The sequence below is a fragment of the Strigops habroptila genome, chromosome 8 (assembly GCF_004027225.2).
Source record: "Strigops habroptila isolate Jane chromosome 8, bStrHab1.2.pri, whole genome shotgun sequence".
Taxonomy (NCBI): domain Eukaryota; kingdom Metazoa; phylum Chordata; class Aves; order Psittaciformes; family Psittacidae; genus Strigops; species Strigops habroptila.
In genome coordinates this window covers 53,294,299-53,321,935 of record NC_044284.2, presented here as the reverse complement: position 1 = coordinate 53,321,935, position 27,637 = coordinate 53,294,299, and the positions used below count along the sequence as shown (strand labels likewise).

The following is a 27,637-nucleotide window of genomic DNA, read 5'->3' as shown; positions in this document are numbered from 1 at the left end:
CTGTTCTCCCTAGTAACAAGTGATAGGACAAGAGGTAACGGCCTCAAGCTGCGCCTGGGGAAGTTTAGATTGGATATTAGGAACAATTTCTTCACCAAAACGGTGATCAGGCTTTAGAACAGGCTGCCTGGCAAAGCGGTGGAATCACCATCCCTGGAAGTGTTAAAAAACACGCAGACGAGGCTTTTAGTGACACGGTTTACTGATGGATGTGGCAGTGCTAGAGTAACAGTTGGACTTGCTGATCTCAAAGGTCTTTTCTAACTTAGTTGATGCTATTGTTCTCTTACTCTGTAAGAGCCCACCCAGCACAGCAAGGGCTGAGCTTTCACCCAGGAGCTTTTCCTACTCCTCCGTCTCCTCCTCCCTCCCCGTGCTACCGCCGAGTCAGCAAACGGGTTAAATCCCTTCCCACGGAGCCCCACCTCTCCCGGCCGGGATCCTCCCCAGGTTTTCCCTCCCTCTTCCCCACCTCTCTCCACCCTTAGTGCCTCGGAGCGGACAGCCGGGTCGGTCGGTCGGTCGGTCGGTGCCGGGCAGTGCCGTCATGCGGCTGCCGCTGCCCGCCCTGCTGTGCTGCACGGCCGCCAGCCTCCTGCTGCTGCTGCTGCGATGGCGGCGGCGGCGCGGGCTCTGGAAGAAGGTGAGGGCGGCGCGGCAGAGGCAGGAGCGCAGCCTGGTGCAGATGGAGATGGCCGTGCAGCGCTTTCGGGAGCAGGTGGGTGCGATAAGCCGCGCTTCTCCCTTCAACACCCGGCTCCTTGTCCTTCCCTTTAGCATACCCCGTCCTTCCCTTTAGAGGGGTGTCCCTGCAAGGGGCAGCTGCCGTGCTGATATGGAGCTGTTTGGGATTTAGTTTTAGTATTGTTTTTCTGTCCTAAATCCATGTGGTCACGCATCCCCCCAGCGATGCAGCTGTCCCCTCTGTAGCAGGGATGGGGGGAAACGCGACCTGGGGCAGCCGGTGCACTGGGGACACCAGCACATAGTAATTGGCGGCGAGGAGAGGGAAATCCCTGCTCCTTGTCTGAGAGCTTCCCGGTGGGAGGCTCGGCCTGGCTGCTGAGGCGGTGTGTTGTCAGCACAGTGGCCGCACAGCCCAAGGACTCTGCCCGCGGGGTCAGAGTGTGAGGATGAGGTACCACCAGTGCCCCAAAATCTGGCTCACCCGCTGTAATCCCATCATACTGCTCAACCTGTGGCTGGAGTGGGCTCGTTCGGTTCAGAGTCCAGCTTGGGGGATGAGGTTTGATGTTTTTTCTCGTGGTGTTTAGTAGGAGGAGAGGAAATCTCTGCTGACCCCTAAAATGACCTCTTTGCTGGCAGCTGAGGGGCTCCCTGTTTTGAGTGCTTCCCTGTAGGATATCTTGGTGATGCCAGGAGAAGAGTTAGCCCCAAGTCCACTTTTGTTTCTTGCTGGAGCTGTGTCTATAACCATGCTGCCACTTCCCACTGTAATTCAGCAGAGAGTAGTTCCCTTGGGCCTGGACAAGACCTGTCTGAACAAGGCTGCACAAAAGGCTTTCTCTTAAACAGCAGGTGTTTGGTGGGGCCGGTCTGGCCAGAAAGACAAGGCTTTAGAAAGCCTGGGTTACTGCTGGCCCTGCACGTTTCATGTCATGCTCACTGGTAGGAGCAGGATCATGGCTTTGAGGCATATATTGTGTTCGACCTGTAAATGACAGATATACTTTTTGGATGGGTTACGGTGTGCACCAAGGAGAGAGGAGGAGCCCACCAGCTGAGGCAGAGGTGTGTCATTGACTGTTCAACTTTTCCCTTAGCATCCTTCTGTGAACGTGACCTCCATCCTCAATCTGCCTTTGCCGGAGCTCACTGAGAAACTCCGGGATGGCTCCCTACCTCTGGAGCACGTCTTCTATGCCTATGTGGGCAAGGTGAGCAGCAAGGGTGGTGGGCAGTGTCTAAGCCCACAGTGGGGCTGGCTCTTTATGGGAAAAGCCTAGCACAAGGCTCAAGCTTGGTCCAAATGCTGCTGAGCATTTGTTCACTGGTTAGTGCTGGGCTCTTCTGTGCTTTTCTGTGAGTGAGGAGAGAGCTGGGCATCTGGCTGCCATGGCTCTCAGCTTGGTTTGGAGCAAAAGGGAGCAGCAAGCTCAGCATCTGGGAAGCCCATACCTTCCTAAGGGCAGGTATAGCTACAGGGAAGTTGCAGAGTGCTGCTGTTGTCTCCCCTTCATTTCCAAATGGGTTGTGAAACCTCAAAGACTTGGTGTGCACTTTCATTCTCTATTTTTTCCATAATGCCCTGATCACCTCCTGGATTCCCGTTTTGGGGTTATAATTTTATATCACCCCAGAAGCTCAGTGAAGAGAATAGCCTTTGGTATTTTGCTGGGCTGAGTGCCTCTCTTCATCACACACCACACGGTGCTTTGGGCTTTCCTGTGTTCAGGGGACACTTTGGAGTTTGGCATGAAAGTGTCTTGGAAAGGAAGAGAAAGGGCTGCCCTGATACTGGCTGCCTAGATGGAGAGGTGGAAAAGGGGGAAGAAACAAGTGTCCTTTGCAAACCAGAAGACTGCTGTGCAATGCTATGGGCTATGTCTCACCTGTGGGCTTTGCCTGCTTTCCCCAAGGCCCTCCAAATGGCCACAGAAACCAACTGCATCACAGAGTATCTGCAGGAAAGCGAGACCCAGGTCCAGAAAGCGAAGCCAGCGGGAAAGCTGGGTTTGCTGTACGGGGTGCCTGTCAGCCTAAAAGACTCCATCGACTGCCAGGTAACTGCGTGTATCCCGAGATCCCTGGGGTTTGAAGTTTGGTGGCAGGGAAAGGTTTGACCTCAGCATGTGGCTATGGCTTTGTCATAGCTGATGTGGGAGGGCCTGCCCTGGTAGGTGATGGGGTTTGCTGCCCATCTCCCATATAAGACAACAGAGAAGACTGGTTGGATTTACTACCAATACGCTATGCGATGTGTGTAAGATGGATGGGTTGTTGGAGATGCATGCACATGCTTATATATATATAGATAAAAGTATCGTGTCAAGGGAATTGCAATCCTCCATTTGGAAACTTCATTTTCCTGTGTTCCCAGGGTCATGATACCACATTGGGATTTATAAAAAACATCAATAAACCCGTGGCTGAGGACAGCGTGGTGGTGCAGGTGCTCAGGAGGCAGGGGGCAATTCCGTTTGTCAAAACCAACATTCCCCAGTCCCTCATCAGGTAGGTGGGCGCTCCATTCCCTCAGCGTGGTAGCACCTCTCCCTCCCTCATCTCAAGTGAGGATTTCTATCAAGTCTAATTCTAATTTCCTACTTCTTTTTCAATAATAGCACTTGGTCCCCATTCTTAGTGTCTTTTCAGTTTTACTAAGTGAACATGTTTACGCTAAGGGTGAAAATTAACTCTATCTCCAAATGAAATAAGGAGGAGAGAAATCACTGCCCTCCTTTCCTGTGCTGGATGTTTTTAAATCACTTTTCTTTAATCTTTTTAAAACTAACTTCTCGGAGATGCTCCTGTTAACTCTACAGTGCCAACACACATTCATGGAAGGGGAAGCTGATTAAGCTAATGACCTTAAATTATCCTGCCCCCAAACCTCCTCCTCTATCTGGAAAGACCACTCTCGATGTCATTAATCTGGGGTTGAGGTCAGGTGTGCTCTGCTGGACAGCCACCCTGCTAGTGCCCTTGCGTCCTACCAAGTGAACTCTGTCAAATGGAGTGAATAGCTATTGCCCAAGCCATGTGCAATGCCTTCCTTAAGGTGACACAGCAATGACTGAACATGTTTTAAAAAAAGCCACACAAAGAGTTTGCCTCGGGGGTTATCAGATTTTTCACCAGTTCCTGGGAGATTCCGATGTTCAAATATCACTGCAGCTGGCATTTGGCATGTTCACAAGCAGGGGCTAAGCAATGCCTCCCCTCAGGGGGGGTGGGCTGCTTTGGATGTCCTGCGGCACTTGGGACCACCTGAACAGGGAGGCTCTCTGGGAGGGTTGATGTATTTGTGCTGCCAGAGGGTCTGTCTGGGTAAGGCTTGATGACACCGAAATTAGCTGGCAGTGAATCCAGGTCCTGCGACTGCCATGGAAAGGCTGGTGGAAAGCTTTGGGAAACTCCTTCAGACTAAGTGATGTCAAGATAACAACTAGTGAATTACCTAATTACCTTCTGAAGGTCTTTTTGTAGTGACTAGTGTCCACATCAGATAGCTACATTCCTCTCATTTGCCATCTCTCTCTCGCTCTCTCTTTAGCTATGACTGCAATAACTTAATCTTTGGCCAGACATTCAACCCACTGCTCTACACCAGAAGCCCCGGAGGCTCCACTGGTGGAGAAGGGGCACTTATAGGAGGAGGTGGGTCCATCTTGGGCTTTGGGACGGATTTAGGAGGAAGCCTGCGTTTCCCTGCTGCCTTCTGTGGGATCTGTGCACTGAAACCCACTGGGAACAGACTCAGGTACTGCGAGTGATGTCTCTGGGAGGGATGCAGCTATCACCCTACTGACTGCTTGCTGGGATGCTCCTGCTCTCGTGGGCAAGGGGAAACTCAGGAGGAATTGAGAAGCACTTGTTTCTTCCTTCTGCCTGGATGTTTTCTGGGGGCCATATAAAGGGAAGCATTGGTTTCTCTAGAATGGAGATGGGGAAACCTCTCCACCTGCATGCTAAGGGGGTGGTTGTTCCTGATTGACAGGGTATAAATCATTCTGGCCTAGGTTGGGTCTCTCTTGGGCTTCCCCTTGCCCCTTCCTTTTTGCCAGCCTCTACATCTGCAGAGGGAAGGCAGTGTTTTCATTACCACCTACTACTGCTTAAAGCCTTTCCCCTTCAACAAAAACTACTCAGCTGGTGTATTTTGTGTGTCTCTTTTTTCTTTGCAGTAAAAAAGGAGTAGTTTCTGGTATCCGTGGGCAGAAGGCAGGTAGGAACTGATGGCTGTTCCCCAGGGAGGGTGGTAGGGCAGGGGTGAGAAGGACCCACAGCTGGTTATGGAGGACCTTCAACACATTCAGAGAGAGAAGCAGGTTCCCTTTCAGGGACTGTTTCAGAAAGCCACCCTGTGATTCCTGAGAAACTGCAATGCGTATGAGCCTAGAGGAGCTGTTTGTGTAACACACAAAACACAACACACCCTGTGTTCCAGGGATTGAAGGATTCCGGGTGGAGAAGGACGTAAGCCACGCACACACACACACCAAACTGCTAGAAAGTTTATTACAAGATCCAGGATAGATATAAAATCCAGAGATATAGCCAGCTAGGAAGAGAGATCGAGATAGGTACCAAATGAAGGTACCAAAACCTAGGTTAGGCACAGATTCTTGCCAACCCACACACTTATACAGTGACCAAGAGGCCAGCTCCAAGGTGCATCGGGAAGAGATGGGGTGTCAGGCACTACTTTAGCAGGCGTCTCCACGGAGGTGAAGTCAACCATAAAAGTTAGTTGGATCTGCCTCCTTCTCAATCTCTCTCAAACCCCGGGCTTTTTATATGCCAAAAGTGCAGACTCATACTGACGCAGGGGGCCAACCTGTGTCAGGAGGAGTGGCTTTGCTGGCTCTTTTTCCCGCGCAAGCTCATTCTAACACAGGGGGCCAGTCTGCACCAGGAGGAGTGGCCTTGCCGGCCTTTGCCATACACACTCATTCTAGATGATTGGGGTGGTCCCCCAGGGACCAATTCCACAGTGTTAGACCCATCTAACACACCCTGTAACAATCAGATTGCTGTGTGGTTGCCACTGCCTCATGGAGGCGGGATTAGCAGTCAAAGGGGGCATTTTATGTTGTCCTTGTGTCATGACTGACAAAGCTTTTTGTTTAATTTTGTATATCATGAGATGGAGCTGTTGGGGCACGTTGATGGATAACAACTCCGGGTCCACAATGATGGGCCTGCTGGTGGGAAAACACCTGTAGGCATCTCCAGGCCAGTTTTCAGTAAGGAATGGTTGCCAACACTAGACTAAGTCAAGCAATGCCAAGAGATCCTGCTTTTGCAGGACATGCGCTTGAAAGCCACTAAACCAGGAATGCTCTCTTCTGGTCTCTTCCAGTGGCTGCAGCAGTGGGGCCACTAGCAAAAGATGTGGAAAGCCTGGCTCTATCCATGCGGGCACTCCTGTGTGAGGACATGTTCAGCCTGGACAGCTCAGTGCCCCCCCTTCCCTTCAATGAAGAGGTAAAGCACCTCAAAGGGGGTGAAGGTCTCATGAGAAGAGCTGCTGTTGCTCAAGCTGAAAACATCAGTGGCTCATGGGAGACCTCTGGGACCTGTGGGTAGCCATGCGGACGAGAGGAGTGCTGCTTTCCAGACTCACCCTGCAGCATGTGTGTGCTGTTGGCTTCTGATGCCACTGACATCCATCCAGCTGGCGCTCTCCCTTGCTCTGCAGGTGTATTCCAGCACGAAGCCCCTCCGCATAGGCTACTATGAAACTGATTTCTTCACCATGCCAAGCCCTGCCATGAGACGTGCCATTCGGGAGACAAAGCAGCTGTTGGAGGATGCTGGCCACACGGTAGGATGTTGCGTGAATCCAATAGGCATGTTGCATCTACCATGTCTTTGGGACCCATGGGTGAACATCTAGCAAATTTGGCAAGGAAAGGGGGCCTGGAATCCACTCAGCTTCCCACAGCTTTAATGAAAGTAGATAGCCGCTTCTGGAAAAGAGAAACTATTTATACTGCAACTTGATTTCTCCTCTTGGCAGGATCTCAGTGCTCTTTATGTGCTGGTGAACACAAAAGGGAGCCCACCACGATCCATAACATGCTGGGGAGTAGACACACTGCTGTATGTCTTGTTTGTAGTGGGCATGCTCACACCTTGGCTGAGATCCACATTCCGTTGGGTGCTGTACAGTGTGGCCTGAGGAAGTGCCCATGTAGAGCTTACAGTCCTTGTGTATGGTTACTGTCAGCTCGGCATGTTTCATGAGCCTCATGGACCATCTCTCTTAATGGCTGTGACAATCCGTTGTTAAAGTGCTTATTTAGTGTATTCTCGAGCCAGTTTCACCTCTTCTGCATCATATCCTGTGGCAAACAGTTCCATAGACCTATTGCATGTTGCGTGGAAAGCTACCTCCTGTTTACATGTCTGGAAACAAGGACCTAAGGAAAAAATAAATGGGCAGTTGCAGATGGCAGATCTTTTATAGCCAAGCAGTCCCATATTGACCCAGACCCATTTCTAGGGTCTCAGGTTTCTGGGGTGCTGAGCAGAGACTGTCTCCTTGCTCCTCTCTGCCATTTCAACAAGTCATCTCCTGTCCATGAGGCATGGTTGCAGCTGCACGCCTCCCCCTTACCCTTGCACAAGGATTAGGAGTGAAGTGGGGAGCACAGTTTTATGCTCCCTGTCACCCACTGCCAGTTTTGGAGGGACCTTTGTCCCTTTGTGCCTTGGGGCTGCTTGGACGTGAGGGGGCCAAGCCCATCCTGTCCATCAGTTTTGACTCATCAGTTGTTGCTCAAAGGGAGAACAGTGATTTCAGGGAAGGATGGATGGGATGGGGAGGACCTGGTGGCCTCAGATGCTGGAAGGAGGATTTCCTGAAGGCTTGTCAGAAAGTCCTCAGCCCAGCTTGGCCTGTTGAGAGCTTTCAATGGCTTCTCTCACACAGCTTGCTTGTGCTTGTGCCACTGACTCCACTCCTGTTGTCCTTCCAGCTGGTGCCCTTCGAACTCATGAACATGGACTACACGCTCTTTAACTTCTGTGTCAAGGGAGTGTTTGCAGATGGATGTGCCAGTTTCCTCGGGAACTTGTAAGTATAGCCTAGAATGGTTTGGTGGGATCAGTGCCTTTCTATAAAAGTCCTCCCTAGGATCTGGCTAGCATCCAGATACACATAGCAGATCTACTGGATGTAGATATGCTGATGTGCACTGGGATTTACTGGAGAGCTTACCATAAAGTGATTCAACTGAACCTTGGGTCCCTTTGGGGTTGTTACCAGCCTTTACAAATGAAAAGAAACTGGATGATGATATCCTATAAATACTGTGAGAATCAGAGGGCCCAGGGGAATGGAGGAAACCTCTTTTTGTCACTTAGATATGTTGTTCAGAGGGGTTGGCCTGGTGAAAGCTGTGGTCTTCTGTGATTGCTTCCTAATGCTACTCAGCTAACTGCCCTTTTCTCTTTCAGCAAAGGGGAGCTGGAAGAAAGCAGCTTGGGGCTGTTCTGGTTGATGAAATCTCCAAACTGGCTAAAAAATGTCCTCTCCTGGATCACCAAACCCTTTGTAAGGTCCATTTCTTTCTAGCGTAGATGGAATTAAGCAATAAGTGGTGAATAACTTGCCTCCCATTGCAGTAAGGCTTTATTGTAGAGAAGCCTCTAAACATTGCTTCCTACCTGTGCTTAGACACATCTCCAAACTGGAAAGATGCTATTTCTGGTCCTCCTCTCCCTGCTTTGGGGAAAATCCACAAGTCCTGCCTGAACACTGTGTCAGCAGCTTGTATTTGTGGCTGAGCTGTCTCAGAGAACAGGCTGGGATTAATTGTTTTCTTTCTTTTACTTTCTCCTCCTCAGATGCCTCGACTTTCAGCCATGCTATTGAGTGTGAGAGCAAAGTGAGTAAATCTGAGCCTGAGCTAATGTGTGAAGATTTGTGTTTCTTTTCTGGAGAGCAGCAGTGTTTGTTACATTAGGCATGCTGCCCCAGCTGCATGCATCTGAGAAGGCAGAAAACACAAGGGTGGGAGCAGTTTATGTCAACACCATAACCCTGCAGGGTTTGGCAAACTGCTCTAGTGCAGAGAATGGGAATGAGGGTGGAGGCTCACAGCCTCTTGCTTAGGAACTGAATGAAGCTTGTGATAAATGAATACAGTGTCAGCTTTAGAACTGGTTAATGCATCTGTCATGCTGTGAGATAGAGATGCTGTAAGACAGAAGGAGGGTAAATACAAAGGGAGGGAGGCTGGCTCTTCCTTGCTTCAGTGTTAGGCAGTTATTGGCACTCGTCTGACCAAAGCAGCACTGCAACAATCTGCCTTTTAGGCTTCAGCCCTCCATCATGTGCAGAAGCAGAAATAAGAGCTCTGGCCCTTCAGAGGAAAGCCAGGACTTTGCCAAAGTCCTCTCTTGTCTTGGCTGCAGCTCCATGGGCAGAGCTAACCTGTGCCCATCTGCTTTTTGATGGTCTTCTCTGTCTCTAAAGCTGCTTTTTGCAGTGCCTCTTGATGCCTTTCATTGTTTATCTTTTTCAGCACAGTGGATGAAGTATGGAGTCTTCATCATGAAATTGAGGTGAAGTATTGCAATTTGGGGTTAGTTTTGGGTTGATTTCTCTTTGGAAAGGGGCAGATTCAGTACCCACCAAGGTTAGATGATCAAGTCATTAGTGATGTAAGGTAGGAACATAGGTCACTCCTCAACAGATCTCACTTGGGAGTGCAAGTTCTCAGCACATTTAAAGATTAGGATGACACGTAGACAAATTCATGATCCTGAATCAGACCTGAATTTTTTAGTCTTACACTTGAAAAGAGGCCATCGGCTGCAGCAGATATGCCTTTATTTCCATTCTGGTTTCCTCAAGACCCATGCTCACGTCCACATCACCATGTGCCCTACATTTAATCTTTCCCACCTCCAGTTTCAGCAGGGGAGGGGGTGCTTTGTACACTGAGAGAGCTGTTGGCCAAGCAGAGAAAGGTGGCTGCATTTTAGCGGGATGAGGCCTGATGTAGTCTGATGGCTACTCCTGGGGAAGGGCCAAGAACCCAGCTGGGTGCCCAGGGATCATGGGACAGTGCATCCACCCCACTGACCACCAGTGTGTTTCCTCCTCAGGAGTTCAGCCAGCAGTTTGTCGCCCAGTGGAAGAAGCTGAATCTGGACGTCATGCTTTGTCCTATGCTGGGCCCAGCCCTGGGCATCGGCTACCCTGCGAAGCTCTCAGGTAGGACTGCCAACGGAGGATCTGTGCCTCCAGCATGACCCTGCTGCAGCACTTGGTATCAATGAGAAGCATTCCTCCTCCTCCTCCTTCCATCACATCCCAAGGCACTGCCCAATGGTGGGAGGAGCTTGGTTCTTGCGGCATCTGCAACCCCAACCTAGGGGGTACAGCCAGGACAACCCTCCCTGCATGTGGATGGCAAGGGGCACGTTTCCATCCTGTGGTCCTGGATCCCATCCTGTTAGCGGGAAGCTTGTGTATGCACAGAGGGGTGAAGGGTTTCCCTGCAGCAGGCTGGCACTACAAGCTCCCACTCTCCCACAGTGGCAGTCAGCTACACCATGCTCTACAATGCCTTGGACTTCCCTGCTGGTGTAGTCCCTGTCACAATGGTGACAGATGAGGATGAGGAGGAGCTGAAGGGCTACCAGGGGTACTATCGAGACTACTGGGACCGCACCATGGCAAAGGTGAGTGGCGCCAGGTTCCCCTGGGGTATGAGTATCCCCATCCCACCCCCTGGACACCTCCCTGCCCTCTTCCCCTTCTGTTTGTGCCACAGGCTTTCCACGGCAGTGTGGGGCTGCCCGTGGCTGTGCAGTGCGTGGCCTTGCCGTGGCAGGAGGAGCTGTGCCTCCGGTTCATGAAGGAGGTGGAGACGCTCGTTCTGAAGAACAACAGGCTCATCTGAGTCCTGCATGCTCGCCCAGAGCAGGATCCCAGCTAACATCAGTGCAGGACATCCTTTGGTCCGACTTGCTGCAGGACTCGTGTTCCCCTCCATGAGGATGCAATGATGGCTGGGCTGGATGCTGGCTTTGGGGTGCAAGATGAAGGGAAAGCGAGGCGAGCTCCGTGGTGGTGGAGCGCTTCCTATCATTGTCCCAATACAGTGATTTTTGTAATCAGAAAGTCTATTATTTCAGGTCTGTGTTTGTGTGTGGGATGGGAGTGGATTTTAATAACCCTCTCAACACCTCCCAGGGAAGTGCAATAACAGGATCTTTCTCTTACAAATGGGGAAACTGAGGCACGGGGGCTGGTTTTGTCTGAGATGTTCAGACTCCTGTTTGGAGTGCTGTAGGAAAAGGGATTTTCCCCTCTGTTCTCAGCTCCCCGAGGGCAAAATCTGGTGTTTTCCCTGCTGCCAGACCAGCAATCCAAAGCCAAAGCTCAGCCTGTGTGCAGGCTCTGGCAAGTAGAGAGGGAGCTGGCCCACTTCCCACAGCACAGGGCTGCTGGCACCCTGCATGCCATGGAGGGGAAATCTGGAGTGATTCGAATCTGGAGTTTGATTCATGGGTTCAAACTTAAACAGGGGAAATTTAGATTAGATACAAGGACAAAGCTCTTTACTGTGAGGGTGGTGAGGCACTGGCACAGGTTGCCTGGGGAAGTTGTGAATGCCCCATCCCTGGCAGTGTTCACGGCCAGGTTGGATACAGCCTTGGGCGACATGGTCTAGTGTGAGGTGTCCCTGCCCATGGCAGGGGGGTTGGAACTGGATGAGCTTAAGGTCCTTTCCAACCCTCACTATTCTATGATCATTAACTCCCCTCTCCTTCAGACACCTACTGCTGCTTTCCCCAGAGCAGAGGTGTGAAGTGCTTCAGCTCATGGTATTGCATGTATAAAGCAGCATGCCAGGGTCAGACGGCCAGCTAGACAGCGTGTCCTGCACACCCGCTCTTCCCATTTGGCAGTGGGGCCATGCCACGTTTTCCAATGAAGATTCCAGCTGCTGGCAGCCACTGACTCTGGGATTGGCAGCACCGGCTGCTCCAGGCAGGTTTCCAAGGGTGTTCCAGAAAGGGATACCACAATGCAAAAGAGTTCTTCCAGTGCAGCAGTGTCACAAGCGGATTGTGTCAAAGCTCTGACAGGATTTATGTTTGGGGTTTTTAATGTATTATTGTTGTTTAAAGCAGAGTCATGCAAAAAGCTTGGGGTCTTTCCCAAAGCTGGGCAGAAAGGTTAATCCCAGCCTAGGGGAAAGCAGTCCCTAGGTCCCTGATTCTTCATTAGCAGGCTTGAAAAGGAGGAGGGAGTGAGTTCCAGGCATCCCAGGACTGAATGCTTGTAAAGCCAAGCCCCAGAAGAGCTTGGGTGAGGTTTGCACCAGTTGCAGGTGCTCCCTGCCCACACAGAAAACGCTGGATGGGGTTTATCTGTTTGCAGTTTAAAACTCAAGCCTGGAGCAGGTTGTCCCAGCAGAAGTAATGCTTCACCCATGCTCCTGGAGAGCCAAGTACTGCATTGCTTTTAGTTTAACCACTCTCTCCCTGGCATTGAGATGTGCAGGGTGCTGGAGTCAAAATGATGGAGACACCAGTGGACCTGAACCAGCAAATGGTCCTCACTGGAAGCTGTGAGCACAGACCTCCAGTGAGCCATGCCCACTGTCATGGGGCACTGCACCAGGCAGGGCCAAAGATGCAGTGTGGCTTTGGGGACTCGAGGTTGCCAAAAGAGACCAGCTGCTGGCTGCTCCCAGGGAGAAGTCGGTATGAAGGACAGGGATGGGGCAATGAAGACCACATCCCCACAGTCAGTGGGGACAGGTTGGATTCATCCATATGGAGTCATTTGACTCTTTTTGTCTCCGTTCTGGCCTTTCCAGTAAGCACTCAGCTTCTGTACAAGGTCTTGCTTCCTCTCCAAGTTCCCTCCCTGCTGCAGCAGGGATAATCCCACAGGACATGTCTGTAACAGGGGAGGTATCATAGCTTGATCATACAACAGGGAAGGAAGGTGGTAGCTTGATGATCGCTGGCGTTTGGTCCCCAAACAAGACTGCTCCACCAGACACCACCGATTACCCTGGATGCAGCCTCCTTACAAACTCTGCTAAATGTACTGCCTGGAGCAGAGCCAGCATCTCTCCAGATACAGCAATGTTGCCTTGCATCTTGGCAATGAACTTTGAGGCATCCCCAGCTGCTTCCCTGGGGGCTTGCCAACCCTTGAGGCTTGAGAGAAGCTCGATCTTGTTCAGTCTCTCCTTTCTGCACTAAGCCATGGGACAGTCGCATGGGTGGGGAGCATCCATGGCAAGGGGCAGTTCATTGGGCTGGTAAGGCTTATGTGGTCCAGCTCCTTTGCTGACTAGAACATGGATTAGAGCCTGGAGAGCAGACAGGATGCTGGGTCCATCAGAGGGGCTTTCCCAAAAGTGCTCACCTCCCAAAAGGCATTTCAGTGGGCTTTGGAAATGACACAGAGCAGTCACTCTCTTTGAAGGCATCTTCAGATAGCTCCTTCCTCACTGCCTTTCCAGAGTCACTGTGGCCTGTTTGTACCTTCATACTCTGTTCTGAGCTCCCTCCTCTCCAGTAGGTGTAATTTCACTCCCTGCACCAGGTCCCCCAGGACAAGCAGAGCTATGTTGTCCTAGACTCAAAGGGCTACACATGCTGCTGCCTGAGAGATGATGGCTGAGCATCTCTAGTTACTGGGCTGAAGTGCTAATTAACTATTAAACATGGGTATAATAGGGATAGCCCAGACCTGGCTTTTGCAGATGTTCAGCCTTGTTAATCAGTCGCCTCCTGTGTGTAGCCAGGTACAGCAGCAGCCAGTGGCTTGGGGAGACAAAGCCTTGGGGAACACCCCCCCAAACCCAGTGCGAGCTGAGCACGCTGCTTTGCAGCCTGACCCACAGTGCTTCTCCAGCAGGCAGCCCCTTTCAAAGTCCATGGTGTAAAAAGTCCATTCCTGGACTTTGTTAATGCAACTCTGCTTTAGAGCTGATCTTGCACAGCAGGCGATTGCACAGTCTGCATTCATCAGCCCTCCTTGGGAGAAGGTGGGAGACCCAAGTGTCTGTAGCTGGACCAGAACGGGAAGGACTGGGAGAGGAATCATGACCCAAGAGCGACTGTGGCAGGTCCTGGATCCATTCTGGGGAGACCCTCGCACCCTCTCAGCTCTGCTGTGCAGCTCGGTGGCTGCTGTTGTGCTACTGAAGTGGCTGGAACGCAGGCAGATCCAGCAGAAGATGGAGGAGGCGAGGAGGGCACGGGATCTGGCCCTGGAGCGAATGGAGAAGGCAGCTCAAAGGTTTAAGCAAGAGGTACTTTGGGGAAAAGTGTGTGTGGGAGGAAGGGATTGTATTTTAGATAACTGAAGAAATGGAGGAGTGCTGATCAATCCCTCTTTGACTGGGGGTTAGGGCATGTGCACATTTTGGATCATCGCAGTTTCTTTGGAGGTTCACCACCCTCCATTGTCACGAAAACACCTATGAAGACAGCATAAAGGAAGTATTTCTTCATACAGATCTATTGAGGGAATCCTGAGGATAAAAGGTGGATTTTGGGACCCTTTGAATCAGATCACCACCCCAGACCTCCCTATGCCTTTTTCTCCCCATCCACCCCTGCTGCCAAGCCTTTCCTTTCCCATCCTCCCTACCTTTGCCCTTCCACAGGGACCTGTCTGCCCCATGATCCTCAAAGTACGAGGAGGTGGGAGCTTCAAATCCCTCCAGCATCTGCACATTGGTAACAAAAAGCCATACCTTCCTGGCCGTGCCTGGGTAAAGAAGCACCTGGATTTTAGGAGGTCAGGTCCTTGGGATTTGTCTTAAACCCATAATAAATACCTATAGCTATTCTTTTCTTGGGGAAGGGAGGTTGGAAACAGCCCACACACTTGTTTTCCTCCCATGTTAATGATAGATTTTGTAAAACTTTAGCTGGTTGAACTGCTATTCACCACACAAGGGGGTGAGTAAACACAGATAGGTAAAACCTCTCCTACAGGTTCATGCAACTCTCCAGTCAAGCAGCAGTTTTCTGCCTATTTTGGTTCTGTTCTTATGAAATAAGACTCAGCAAATTCCCCATCAGCACATTCCCCACTCCAGCACACACAGTGCTGTGTGGGACCTCTGCATTTCTACAGGAAATGTCTGCTAAAATTCTCATTCAAGGTCACTGCTGGGCACATGTTAGAATTGGGTATTTGCAGCCTCAACATCAGCCTCTTCTGTCTGTTTCTTCTCTCTGCACCCAATTTCCTATCCTTTGCAGAACCCAGGCACTCAGACTGCACAAATCCTCTCACTGACAATGGTGGAGCTGGTGGAGAAGCTGAAGGACGGGTCCCTGTCCCCAGAAAGTGTCCTCTACTCTTATATGGGCAAAGTGAGTGATACCTCCAACATGGGAGAGATGCTGCGGGGCTCTTCTGCAGTGGGGGCTTTCAAATTAAAACCCAGCTCATTTGCTGAGAGGACCAGCAATGCTGGGGGTAACAATTTGTCAATAATGCGATGTCTGAAGGGTGGCTTGTGGGCAAATATGTATGACAGAGATACAGAAAATTATTGCTGCAAGAAACATCTAAAGTTTGTAAGTAAGTAAGGCCTGAATAATGGAGGCTTGAGATTGAACTTTCAGCTCGAAAACTCAATTTAAATACCATTTCCTTCCTTCCTTCCTTCCGTCTATCAATCATTATCTATCTTGCTGCTCTTCTCTGTTCTGGAGAGGCTTTGGAGGTGACTCAGGAGGTGAACTGTGTGACAGACTTTATTCACGGCTGTGAGGATCAGCTCCAAAAACTGAAGAATCAGAAGGAGAAGGGACTGCTCTATGGCATTCCCATCAGCATCAAGGACCACATTGACTGCAAGGTACATCCCTAATTCCCATGCCTCTTGGCCTAGGGCTGGGAACAGGCCAGGATGTCCCATCCTTATTAGGACTGGCTAAGAGTTCCTTCAGACAAGAATGTTCTGAACCAAATGTTGTGGGACCAGCAAACCTGCCTTTCTTCTGAGGGAAGATCTGTTTTATGCAGAAATTTCTCACCTGATCTGATCTGGTTTTCCCTGGGGTAGTCAAGTCCTGTTCTGCTTGTGAGAAAAGTTAAGTGGGAACTTTGACATGGGAGGCATCAGGGCTTATGTCTGTTATTGTCACAGATCCAAACCGTGTCTTTTCTGTACTTAAAGAGCTTTGCTTCCCATCCCAAGGGCCACATCTCCTCTGGAGGGATGGTGAAGTTTCTGGGCCAAGTAAAGGAAGAAGACAGCGTCATTGTCCAGGTTCTAAAGTGCCAGGGGGCAATCCCCTTTGTGAGAACCAACATTCCGCAGACGATGATAAAGTAATTGCGTGTTTGCCTTCTTGAAAACACTATGACATGTCTCTTGCTATCTCAGAGGGTGGGTCCACATGCACAAGCTCCTACCCTTGTCCAAGCTAATCATGCAGGTTGAGTTAATTTCCTCCTTGTTTCAATTTCAAATCATTTCTCTTGCATTTGATGCCCCTTTTTTCTTAAACTCAGCTGTCCCAACAAATCTTGTTCATGCTGATGCTTCCTGCTGGGGTTAATTCCACACTCATCCGGGCACAGATGCTCTGTGACCTGTATTTATGATTTGCAGACACAGAATTACCTCACTGACCTGCTCATGATCTTCTCCCCAGCTATGACTGCAGCAACCTCATCTTTGGCCAGACGCTGAACCCTCTCAACCACCAGAAGAGCCCCGGGGGCTCCTCAGGAGGGGAGGGAGCTCTGATCGCAGGAGGAGGCTCCATCCTGGGCATCGGGTCGGATGTAGCTGGCAGCATCCGCCTGCCATCCAGCTTCTGCGGGCTGTGTGGGCTCAAACCCACAGGCAACAGGATCAGGTACATCGCAACACTTACTAAATGGGAAGTCTGCAACTCAGCATGGTGACCTACTTTACAACAAGAAGCTAATCTGCTTCTCCCATTATGTTCCTAGCAAACTGGGTGTTGTTTCGCCTATCATAGGAATGAAATCAGGTAAGTCCATTCCGGTGACATCTTACTACTGTCAAACCTTTGCTTTTTATATCTCCTACTGCTGAAATGCCAACAGATGTGCTCATGGCCAGTCACTCGGTGCTCACTTCTTGCACATAACACTGGTTCCCTATTCCTCTTCCCTGACCTGACTGAAACTCTTTCATGCTGGACCCCTACCAGTAACTATGAGGCAGCACCAGCCCATCTTTCTGTGGTGATGGGACCCCTTTGCTTGCAGTGGCAGCAGCGCTGGGGCCGATGGCGAGGGATGTGGACAGCCTGGCCCTGTGCATGAAGGCGCTGCTCTGTGAGGAGATGTTCCGGCTGGACCCCACCGTGCCCCCCATCCCCTTTGATGAGGAGGTAAGGCTCAGAGGCAATCCCATGTCTCCATCTGTCCAGCAAGAGAAGTGAGACCTTGGGAGATTCTGATCAGGTTTCATGTTAAAGATAGACCCAAGGAAGCAGAGGAACCACAGCATGAGCAACCAAATGCAGGAAGCAGTCACACAGCAGGGTTGGCAGGACCCTGTTGGCTTGTAGTGATGGAACCTGGCAGATACTGACCTCTTCCCATCCCAGCAATGTCCAAAACAAGCTCGTTGGCTCCATTCTGGACCAATCCCTAAAGGAGGTGATTTCTACTGATCAGAGGAATTCACCCCTCAGGCTTTTTTAATTAGAGAGCCTGATTGAACAGTCACTGACCTAAGAAATCATTGCCCTTTGCTGTTAACTCTCTGCTTCTACCATTGTGTCGTGTCTTTCTAGCTCAGGTCCCAGGATCTTTTAGCTGTCCCTGACACCCAGACAATACAGAGCAGTCACTTACCCTAAAAGAAGAGGCCCCTGAACTCTGTCCATGCCAGGCATCCCAGGCATGTGGTCTGTATAGGTACTGTACATACCTGCCATCTCGAAGATGGGACATGTTCACATGGCAGGAGATGGTGTCAGAAAGACCATACCAAGGACCACTGCTGCAGACCAATGATCTGGACAACACTCTTTCCACCAGCCCTATTGCTCCCCTCATTTCTCCGACCCAGAAAACCTTAGTTGCTGTTTCCCTCAGCCCTAGGAATGGTCCAACCTCATGTGTGTCATGAGTATGAGTGATGGCTCTTCTTCTCACAGGTTTACACCAGTTCGAAGCCACTTCGGATTGGATACTATGAAGGAGATGGCTACTTTCAGCCCTCGCCCAGCATGAAACGGGCCATCCAGGAGACAAGAAAACTCCTGCAGGATGCAGGGCATACGGTGGGTTTTCATGCATGTGGTTGCCTGGACCTGTTATCCTGCTCCTCATAGAGTTTGGATAAGTCACTTCCCAATTCTGCTTTTGCTGCCCATAAAACAGTGACCATCCCTTCCTGCTGCAAGGATCAAGAAGAGGAAGGCAAATGCAACAGTTTGCTTCCCAAACCAAAGCAATCTTGCTTATATTCCTTGCCTAGCAGACAGGAGAATCACCTTCAGATATCTCTAAGTCACTCCTCTTCTAAAGCACTGGGGTTTTTTCCATCATATTTAGTGTTCCCATAAATATCAACCCCAACAGTTTCCACGATCCCTCAGCCACTAAATGCAGTTTACAGATGTCTTGTTGGGTAAGTGGGAAGGGGGTTGGAACAGTTGATCCTCCAGGGACATCTTCTAGCCTAAATTATTCTGTGGTTCCACCAGTGAGGATTTCTATATGGGAGCTGTTCCAATGATGCATATTAAAAATACTTGGTGTTTTGAAGCTTCTAAAAATCCTTCTTTAAGTTGGAGGAATGGAGCCTATGGGAGGTCACAATATGTGTTAATGCCTTGGAAACAAGGAAGGGACAGTGGGCAGATGCTGTTAACCCAGGTCCCTTGGAAAACGGGGTCTTGCTGTCCTACAGCAGCAAGGAGGGACTAAGTTTCCCACCACTTCCCCCTTCACCTCACTAGTGAGGCAGGGCTGTTGATAGAGGGCTCTGAATCGTTGGTCTCTGTTGCTTCTTGAATGAGGATGGTTTTGTTGCAGCTTGTTCCCTTTGCACCACCCAAGATTGACTATATGGTAGACGAGCTGTTCACCAGAGGGATTTTCTCGGATGGTGCTGCTCACCTGGTGGACTGCTTGTGAGTAAAAACCCCATTTCAGTGTGGCCATGAGACTTGGCACTTGCTAGCCAGTGGTTGCATCCAGAATGTTTATATATTATGGGTGAAAACTGAATAATGAGCAGCAGGGGAGCAATTTCTGAAATGAATTTAGTGTGAGCAGCAGCTAGTTCACAAGAGCAGTTCACACACACGGATAATGGGGTAGGGTGATAAGATGACACATGTCAGCAGTGCTGTGGCAACTGGTTTTGTGTGCGATTAATCCATTGGACATGGGAAACATCACACATTATAAAGCTTCCTATGGAAGTGCGGTGAGTTGGCCCTGGCTATGGACTATAACACCCACCTGGCCACTCCCTCACTTCATGGTGAAACATGCCCAGGGTTGTATGTGGTCCCACCACTGCAAAGCACTCCAGAGCCTTTATGGCACTGATAGCTTTTGCAGTGAGCATTTATACCTGAGCACCTAAACCCTACATCAACATACTTTGTTCAGTGTTTTAGATTAAAACAGGCAGGTTTTGTCTTCTAGCAACTCCCCTCAAAGACAATCCCTGCTTTGGAAACAGCACTGTTGTTGCTGTAGCTCTGGCACAGAAGGCTCATCCTGACTTCTTCGCTCTCTGCCCTTCCAGCAAAGGAGACATTGTGGATCCCGCCCTGAAATCCCAGTTCAATACTTACAGGCTTCCTGCTCTGGTCAAAAGGATCTTGGCTATAATTTTGAAACCCATAGTAAGTGTGTGGAGGAGTCTTGTCTGTGTTATAGGGAATCTGCAAGGTGGGGAATTTTCTGCATGCAGACAGATAGGCTGCTCCCCTCTGGGAGTGCTTTGCTGTTTCACGTTAAGAGCCTAATGGACGTCATAGTGAAATACACTTAAATATACTTAAATACACTTAGTCCTGAAACCCAGGCTGAACTTATCAAGTGGGTCTGACAGCCTTCTACGGGGATGTCAAAATACGATACATTTCAGGAACCCATGAGCCACATAGAGAATGGGCTCCAAGAGGATGAATATCACTAGCAAGGATCTAAACAACATCCTTGAAGATGCTCTCCAGGGCTAGCAGTGTGGCCTAGAGCCTTATTGGTGTGGGTTGTTGTGATTAAATATATAAATTAATGTGGGAGTAAAACCCCTTCACTGAAAACCATACCTGTTCTTCAGAGCCGCTTCTGCTGGGACAAGAAGTGTGCCCAAAGTGCAATCCCATGGTAGCCAGCTATTTCAGCTGCATTGTTGTTGACTAATCCCAAGTTTTTCCTCTTCCCTCTGAAAGTACCCAAGAATCGCTCGGGATCTCAGCGCTCTCTGTGGAGTGGGGTAAGACATGATGAAGTAGCTCTAGAGAAAGGGTATGCACGTCGGTGTGTCCACTGGCTCATACAGGTACATGCTTGTGCACAAAGCCCTGTCACAGGGCTGTGCGGCACAGGCTGAGCCAGATGAATAAGTGCTGCCTCAGGACCACCTGGGCTTAGCACAGTGTTATCTTATGCCACCAGGGATTATTTTAAGAGCTCAAGGATCCTCATCATGGCAGGGTTATGGAGATCAGCAGAGAGAGATACAGGCTACTTTCCCCACCAGGTGGATTCTGGTACCCAGAGCATCGCGTGCCAAGTTAAACAGAGGTCTCTGCATGGAGGTGCAGTGTGGTGTGAAGTACCTGCCCCCCCAAAAGAAACAGAGGCACACCAAAATGGGAGTTTTTCACTTCCAAAGTGAAATTGGAAGACTGCCATGATCTTTGTCTAGGTTCCAAAGCCCCAAGACATGATGGCATGCTTTTAACATAAGCTCTTTTGCTGTACCTGTAAGCACATGTGAACCCAGTGGAATCAGCTGGGTGACACTTTAGCTTGTTCCCAGAAAGCTCACACCATTTCCGTAACAATGGGCTGGCTGCATTTTGTTAATTGTGTTCTGTTGCCAAAGTCCCAAAGCTGATTAATTCTGTCACCTTTCCAGGTCTGCCAAAAACCTCTGGGATCAGCATGGAGCAGTGGAGGTAATGTGAATTTGGTATTTTTCCCTTACTAAATATAGTGAGAGATCCCTAAAGTTTCTAAGCAATTGTTTTGAGCTTTGTGATGGATTCTGGGAATGGATCAGATGAAAATAAAGCAGCTAGGCTCTTAGAAAGTCAAGCTTTGTAAGAAATGCTAAGAGCTCAAGGAAATAGATGTTCATGTGGAGGTCTCTGCTTAGTGGAGGATGGGGAAGAAAGATTATCCTTTGCCCTGCATTTTCTAAGCAGAAAGAGCATAAGTACAGCCACTAAAGATGAGTCTTCATTTTTTCTGTCTCTTGGTGCAAATCCTTCATTTCAGACATTAGATGCTATTGTCACGAGCTAAGATCATGCTTAAGCTATCCAGCAGAGACCTTGGGAGTCAAAAACCTGTGGTTATGAACTCTTCGACTTAAGTGGATTTCGTATGAACTCATTTGGGATCAGGAACATAGGACAGGAAGTGTTCTCCTGCACAACTGAGTCTGGTGCTGCCCAGAAACTGCTCAGGTTCTTCTTTAAAACCATTTGAGTTTTCTGCATGTTTATTGTAGCTTTTTTATTTTTTATTAGCTGGCTCCTCTCCTCACTGCTCTGATGGTTGGCATCCTTCATAATTCCTGCGCTGTTTATTCACTTCCAGTGTGTCCTCATTTTATTCCTATCCTTGAGTTTAAATAGAAATTCTCCTCTCTGGTATTTTCCACTGCCTCCCTCGTCCTTGATCTATTTATAGAGAGCAGTTGTATCCCCTTTCAGCTGGTGTTTTGCTAGGCTAAAGAAGCCGAGCTGTTTTGGTTCCCTCCCATAAGGCAGGATCTGTGTTCCCTGGGGCACCCTCACAACCCTCCCTGAGAAGAATCATGGCCCCAGCCTGCACCACGCAGCCTCCATCAGTGCCAGTCACTCGACAGACATGCTGCTCACTTGCAGCAGGTCTAACATTATAGGGCAGAGTTAAAACTCCTCAAGACCTGCCTGGTCACTGTGCAGATGTGAGTGTTTGGAAGGAAATGGGTTTGGGGGATGTTTTTTAGGTGAAAACAGATTCCTCTCCCCCACCCAAACCACACGCACACAAAACCCAACCACAAAAACAAACAAGCAAACAAAAAAAAACCCCTAAATCTAACAACAACAACAACAAAAAAAACCTCTTTAAAAGGTTTGTTGGCCTCAGAGATACTTTAAATTGTTTTCTTCCATGAAACCATATTCACATTTTTTCATCTGCAAATAAGAGCTGATTCAAAACTTTTGGCTAGAGAACAGCTTTTCTCTCAGAAAAAAACCATCAGTTTAGCTACATCGAGTGCATTTCCTGGAAACCTATCTATCTCCTTTGTTCCACTGTCAGCAGGAAGGATGTCAGGCTGCAGATGGAAACTGAGGTCAGAGTAAAAAGCCTCATGGTTGGGGTTTTCGTGAGAGGTGTGGAAGACCCTTGTACAGAATATTTGGAGTTGTGCAGAACAGGGGCTGGACCACGGGACAAATGTGTCCCTATAACCAGCATATGGCTGCAGAAGCAACCATGTTGTGGTCCATCTGTGCCTACTTGCTAAGACAAAGTGGAACAGCTCTTTGGGGATGGATTCATTCATAGCCTGATGTTCAGCAAAGCTGTGGTTACTCAGACTACAAAGCTAGATATCTCTTCGATCAGTACGAGCCTGAAGCTGTGCCTCCTGCATTGTGAGGGGAAGACCTCAGGCTTGCCCCGCTGTCTCTTGCTGATGCTTTTCCTTACCTGTAGCCTGATGCAGAATGAAAGAAGGTTTTTTGAAAATACTTTGAATTCATGTCTTCTAGGTTCTCCTACCAAAATAACAAAGCTTTTAGGAAATTTGACTTTTTAGTCAGCTAGACATGGTTCTTCAAACTATCGTTGACCTCCATTCAATAAAATTCAAAGATAAAACCAGTCATAGGAAGGATTGTATTAATACTTGAATAAATTAACTCTGAAATACTTGCCTAGTATTAATGTCTGCTGCTGGGCAGCACATGGTATTCTGACAGGAAACCTAAAGATGGAAGAACAAAATCCATTGGTTCTTACAAAGCATGTTTCAGATTTTATTTTACTTTTTGGTTTTATCCAGGAAGGGTTTTTTCCTCTTTTTCCCATGCTGTAGGCATTGATCTGCCACTATGGTCCAACAGATACTGTTTGTCATCACTGTCTTTCCTTCCAGGCTTACCGCATTGAATTCATTGCTAAATGGAGGAAGCTGAGGCTAGATGTGATTCTTTGTCCTGCGCTGGGACCAGCCTTTAACCATGGCTATGCTGGGAAGCTATTTGGTAATCTCCATTGAGGTGCCTCTGGATGCATCCATGGTGGTGTTTGTGGGCAGAGTTGGAGCAAGATATTTTGGTCTTTTGGACATGCCCCAAACCATGTGCGGTGCTTGGTCTTCCCTCTGGGGAAGAAAGCAAAGTGGAGATCTCCCCTGGGTGGATCTTCTCATGCACCCACTTCATCAGGTGTTTGGATTATTATGGGTCAGCAGTCAGTGGCACATCTGTCCCAGTCATTCACGGGCGAGTTTGCCCTGCAGGTAGAAAGCCCAAGAGCTACTCTTGCAGCAGAAGGTGGCTGTGAGGAGAGTTGTCAGAGGGGTGGTGGACCTTAGTAGAAGGCCAAGCACTTCTGAATGTGGCCATCTTACATTACCAAAAACTCTGCAAGCAGCAGAAAAGCTCATTGCCTGTGACTTGCAGCCAAAGGCAATTGTTTTATAGCTTCCAGCAAATAGTCAGGGTCCTCTACCTCTCTAGCAATGGCCCTTTGGGATCCTAAATTGCCAGGATGGTGTTACAGAACTGGACATCTGGATTATCTTGAAAAGGTGGCTGGGATTGTTCCCTGGGGTATGTGAGACATAGATGCAGACTGTGAATCAGATCAAATACTCGTGTCTGCCTCTCCCAGAGCAGATCTAACCTCCAGCTGACTCATAGGTAAGGGATGGGTCTCTCTCTGTTCTCAGCAGCCATGTGGCAGCCATGTGAGCCTGTGGCTCAAACCTCTCCATCAGAAGTCCCTTTGAAAGCAGAATGTTTTCGTGGTCTCTTCACATCCAGCAACTCCAGTCTGCAATTCGTGCAACCCAAATTATCATCTGACTGTCGTTGCTGGCCCAGCACACTAAATTTTGCCATTCTGCATTTTCTGTGTGATCTTTTTCAGCTGCGACCTCCTATACCAATTTATACAATGTCTTAGACTTCCCTGCTGGGGTGGTGCCGGTCAGCACGGTCACAAGAGCCGATGAAGAAGAACTGAAGCATTACCGAGGGCACTACGGAGACCCTTGGGATAAGAGGCTGAAAGAGGTCAGTGGGGAAGAGCTTAAGTGTCAGCTAAAGGTTATGATTGGCACAGTGACACCTTTGGTACATTGTCCTGAGGCTTGTCTACATCTCCTGACGAGAGTGGGAGCTTGTTTAGTAATGCAGTTTGTGTACACCATGTTACTACCTTACATGTGGTGTAGGTAGGTAGGCTGCTGTACATCAGCCTGACACTGCCCCTTGCATGTCTTTTCCTATAATGTCATAAAGTCATAGAATGGTTAGGGTTAGAAAGGACCTTAACATCATCTAGTTACAACTCCCCCTGCCACAGGCAGGGACACTTTCCACAAGCCCAGGTTGCTCAAAGCCCCATCCAATGTGGCCCTGAACACTGCCAGGGATGGGGCAGCCACAACAGCGCTTGGAAACCTGTTCCAGTGTCTCACCACTCGCACAGTAAATAATTTCTTCCTTATATCTAACCTGAACTTCCCCTGTTTTAGTCTGAACCCATTACCCCTTGTCCTACCACTACAGTCCATGATGAAGAGTCCCTCTCCAGCATCCTTGTAGGCCCCCTTCAGACACTGGAAGGCTGCTCTGAAGTCTCCACGCAGCTTCTCTTCTCCAGGCTGAACAGCCTCAGTTTTCTCAGCCTGTCTTCGTATGGGAGGTGCTCCAATGTCAAAAGATAGCATTCTTTCTTGTTCTTCCCCAAGTGTTCTGACTCAGCACTATGTCTGATTGTTGCAGGCTGTGGAAGGAGCTGTGGGGCTGCCAGTGGCTGTCCAATGTGTGGCTTTGCCATGGCAGGAAGAGCTGTGCCTTCGCTTCATGAAGGAGGTGGAGATGCTTGCCCACAGCATGAAGAGAAATGTGTGATTTCTGGGAACCAATAACCACAAAGCAGATAGTGACCTGCAGACTCTGAACCACTGTTTCAATAAGCTGGCAATAAATGCTGTTTAAAAACAGCCAGCAAAAATCTCATCTCTGTCCAAACTGTCCTTCTTTGTTAGGGTTAAATTTAGTTAAAAACCAAAAGAATGAGAGTTAATGCCAGACCAAAGGAGTCCATATATATATAGTTACACCAGAGTGTAACTCTATATAGTGTGCATATATATAGTCATATATACTATAGTATATTTAACTGTATGTATACTATAGCATATTGTATATAATATGCTATATATACTATAGTGTATATAGTATAGTGTATATGTAGCATATATACTATATGCTATAGTATGTATATATTAGTATATATCCTAGTTATATATATAACTAGTATATATAACTACTATATTATAAACCCATTATATTTATATTATATATTACTGTATTATAGTAATGTAGTAATATAGGGTTATATATATAAAACTAACTAGTAATATACATATATAACTATATATACTATATATAGTGTATGTATTATATATGCTATTAGTGTGTGTATATACATAACTAGTGTATATATACTAGTTACATACACTATATTTATATAGTATCCTGTATATACTGTATACATATAGTATATATAACTGTAGTACCAAAAAGCTATTTACCCCAATATTTTACTTCCAACAGTGGGTAGGAGCAGATGTCCATGGCAGAGTCTAACCTGGTAAGTGCAGGATTCCCCCTCTGGTTGTGCCATTGGTCTCTGCCAAAAAGAGATATTTTGGCAAAGACTTGCAGTCAGCCCATCAGCTTTAATAGCTGCTAAGAAAGGTCTCTGTGAACTTGTTGGGCCCCTTCCTGAGCTCATTTACGCTCTTGATCTCTGCACCATCCGGTGGTGGTGGGTTCTGCAGTTTAACTCTGCAGCGAGTAGTGGAAAGCTTAGTTTTATTTAAGCATAAGCTGTGAAAAAAGGGCTACTGGTCTGTCTTCACTCCTGTTCCTTATTGTTTCTTCCAGTTAAGCAATGGGAAAAGAAGGCCAGGGTTTTTTTATTGACTATAATAAACACTTCAGGGAAAACTGAGTTTAAGCATTTCTGTGGTTACGTTTTGACCATTCTCACTATTTAGTGCTTCCAGTGCCGCTGTGACAATTGTGTGCTGTTTCTCGACCTGTCCTTCACTCTCAAGGTGGAGGAAAAGGCTGGAAGGGAAGGTGAGAGTGATGAAGGAGACCAAAATGCTTTGAATAAGCAAGCGTGCCTGGAAGCAGGGCATCAAGGTTAGCCATGATCTGTGCCTTCTCCAAGCCTGCAGGATGGGAGCTCACCATTAAAGAGGTAACCTGCCCAGGTATTATTCCTGGCTAGATCTTAGCATGCAGAGGCCTTGTTTTGCAAGGAAAGGAGTGTTCTTTGCTCTGGTATCCCTCCCTATCAAAGCTGAATGAAGCCAAAGGGTCCTGTTCCTAAAAGGAATTTCCCCATGCATACTTGCGCTCTGCAATACAGCTGCTCTTTGTGGGTGGCTCTGGAAGGGATTCATTGTTTCTCCCACTCTCCCCTCCCCTGTCTCTAGCCAGGCATTAGATCTAAGGATCCTGCAGCATTATCTCCCAAAGGGAAGTTCTCACTACGATCCAGCAGATAACTGATGCAGAGTGAACAGGTGATCTCAGCCCTGGTCTGCAGCTCAGCCAAAGCTCTCCTGGCACTGACTTCAGTGTTGAGGATGAGGTGCAGACATATCCAGAAGACGATGCGTGAGGTGTGGGGGAAACAAGATACAGGTTTGGACCAGATAAGGGTCTGTTCAGGGCTTTAAAGAGCAGGTAAGTGCCTCAGCTTGGCTGAGAGCAAAGCACTTTCCTGATTAAAGCTCAGGGTCCTGCTCAAGACAGGGTGTCCATGATGTCGGCTGTGGAGGGAAAAGTGGTGAGGGTGATGCTGTCTGGTGAGTCCAGGCACTGAAACTCAAGGAGGGAAAGGCCTTTAGCAGAGCTGGAGTAAAGATGCCAGCTCCTTCCCACACCCACCAGCACAGTGCTGCTGTGTTTCAAACCCTTCTGTGGCTCCTTCACCATAAGCTGCTGGCTCAGGCTGTGCAGCCCTTGCAAACCTGCGCTGTGTGTTTGCAGAGTGCCCGTCCAGCTGCCTGGCACTGACCAAAGTCCAGGCTTTCTCTGCCTTACTAGATAGAAACACTGCTTGGGCCAAAAGGGCTTGCTTTCTATTAGTTTCTCTTATCTCTAGCACAATATCCCAGCTGCGATCTTTGCTTTGATAATTTTTACTTTTGATTTTAATAAGAATTTAAATCTGTTTTGCTCAAGCTACGTTTCATGCAGGTAGGTAACTGAGCAAGGTTGAGAGACTGAGACATCAGACAATCTAGCTCTTTTATTTGGTTTTACTTTATTTTGCAGAGGGGTTTCTTTAGTTTGCAGGTTAGACTTTGTATAGTCACATCATCAGGAGCAAATAGAACCCTCTAGAGGAACTGATAAGAGCAGATCATGAGTTGCTAGGACAACTCCTACATTATTGTTACATTTGTAAGAGCTGGCCTCTTACAGATCCAAAGCAAACAGAGCTCTA

The 27,637-nt window shown here is 48.5% G+C and overlaps 2 protein-coding genes across 10 annotated transcripts in view; both read left to right on the top strand.

The window, feature by feature from the left end:
- The first annotated feature begins 453 nt into the window (after nt 1-453).
- Nucleotides 454-27,637, top strand: part of LOC115611544 (fatty-acid amide hydrolase 1-like) — a 41,472-nt gene continuing 14,288 nt past the window's right edge. The window contains exons 1-15 of one of the 2 annotated variants that reach the window (XM_030494641.1): nt 454-718; nt 1,785-1,898; nt 2,601-2,744; nt 3,062-3,195; nt 4,238-4,444; nt 4,869-4,909; nt 6,047-6,171; nt 6,386-6,511; nt 7,668-7,765; nt 8,149-8,245; nt 8,539-8,579; nt 9,219-9,258; nt 9,805-9,913; nt 10,238-10,383; nt 10,476-10,825. In XM_030494641.1, the coding sequence (XP_030350501.1) occupies nt 548-718; nt 1,785-1,898; nt 2,601-2,744; nt 3,062-3,195; nt 4,238-4,444; nt 4,869-4,909; nt 6,047-6,171; nt 6,386-6,511; nt 7,668-7,765; nt 8,149-8,245; nt 8,539-8,579; nt 9,219-9,258; nt 9,805-9,913; nt 10,238-10,383; nt 10,476-10,604 (1,722 nt within the window). In that variant the 5' untranslated portion in view covers nt 454-547 and the 3' untranslated portion in view covers nt 10,605-10,825. Of the gene's footprint in view, nt 719-1,784; nt 1,899-2,600; nt 2,745-3,061; nt 3,196-4,237; nt 4,445-4,868; nt 4,910-6,046; nt 6,172-6,385; nt 6,512-7,667; nt 7,766-8,148; nt 8,246-8,538; nt 8,580-9,218; nt 9,259-9,804; nt 9,914-10,237; nt 10,384-10,475; nt 10,826-27,637 lie in introns of those variants that run through there. The other variant, XM_030494640.1, reaches the window with a different exon arrangement.
- LOC115611543 (vitamin D3 hydroxylase-associated protein-like) lies at nt 13,583-25,125 on the top strand. Of its 8 annotated transcripts, none has more exons than XM_030494635.1 (16): nt 13,644-13,985; nt 14,947-15,060; nt 15,408-15,551; nt 15,894-16,027; nt 16,354-16,560; nt 16,658-16,698; nt 16,940-17,064; nt 17,839-17,964; nt 18,722-18,819; nt 19,446-19,545; nt 20,098-20,141; nt 20,324-20,452; nt 20,790-20,829; nt 23,031-23,139; nt 24,065-24,174; nt 24,889-25,125. In XM_030494635.1, the coding sequence occupies exons 1-16, from the start codon at nt 13,776-13,778 to the stop codon at nt 25,015-25,017; spliced, it is 1,860 nt and encodes a 619-aa protein (XP_030350495.1). In that variant the 5' UTR covers nt 13,644-13,775; the 3' UTR covers nt 25,018-25,125. The 8 variants fall into 8 exon arrangements, 5 of the variants coding, with proteins under 5 accessions (XP_030350495.1, XP_030350498.1, XP_030350494.1 ...); XM_030494634.1 differs by having other exon boundaries at nt 13,648-13,985; nt 24,029-24,174; XR_003992609.1 differs by lacking the exon at nt 23,031-23,139 and having other exon boundaries at nt 13,586-13,985; nt 24,029-24,174.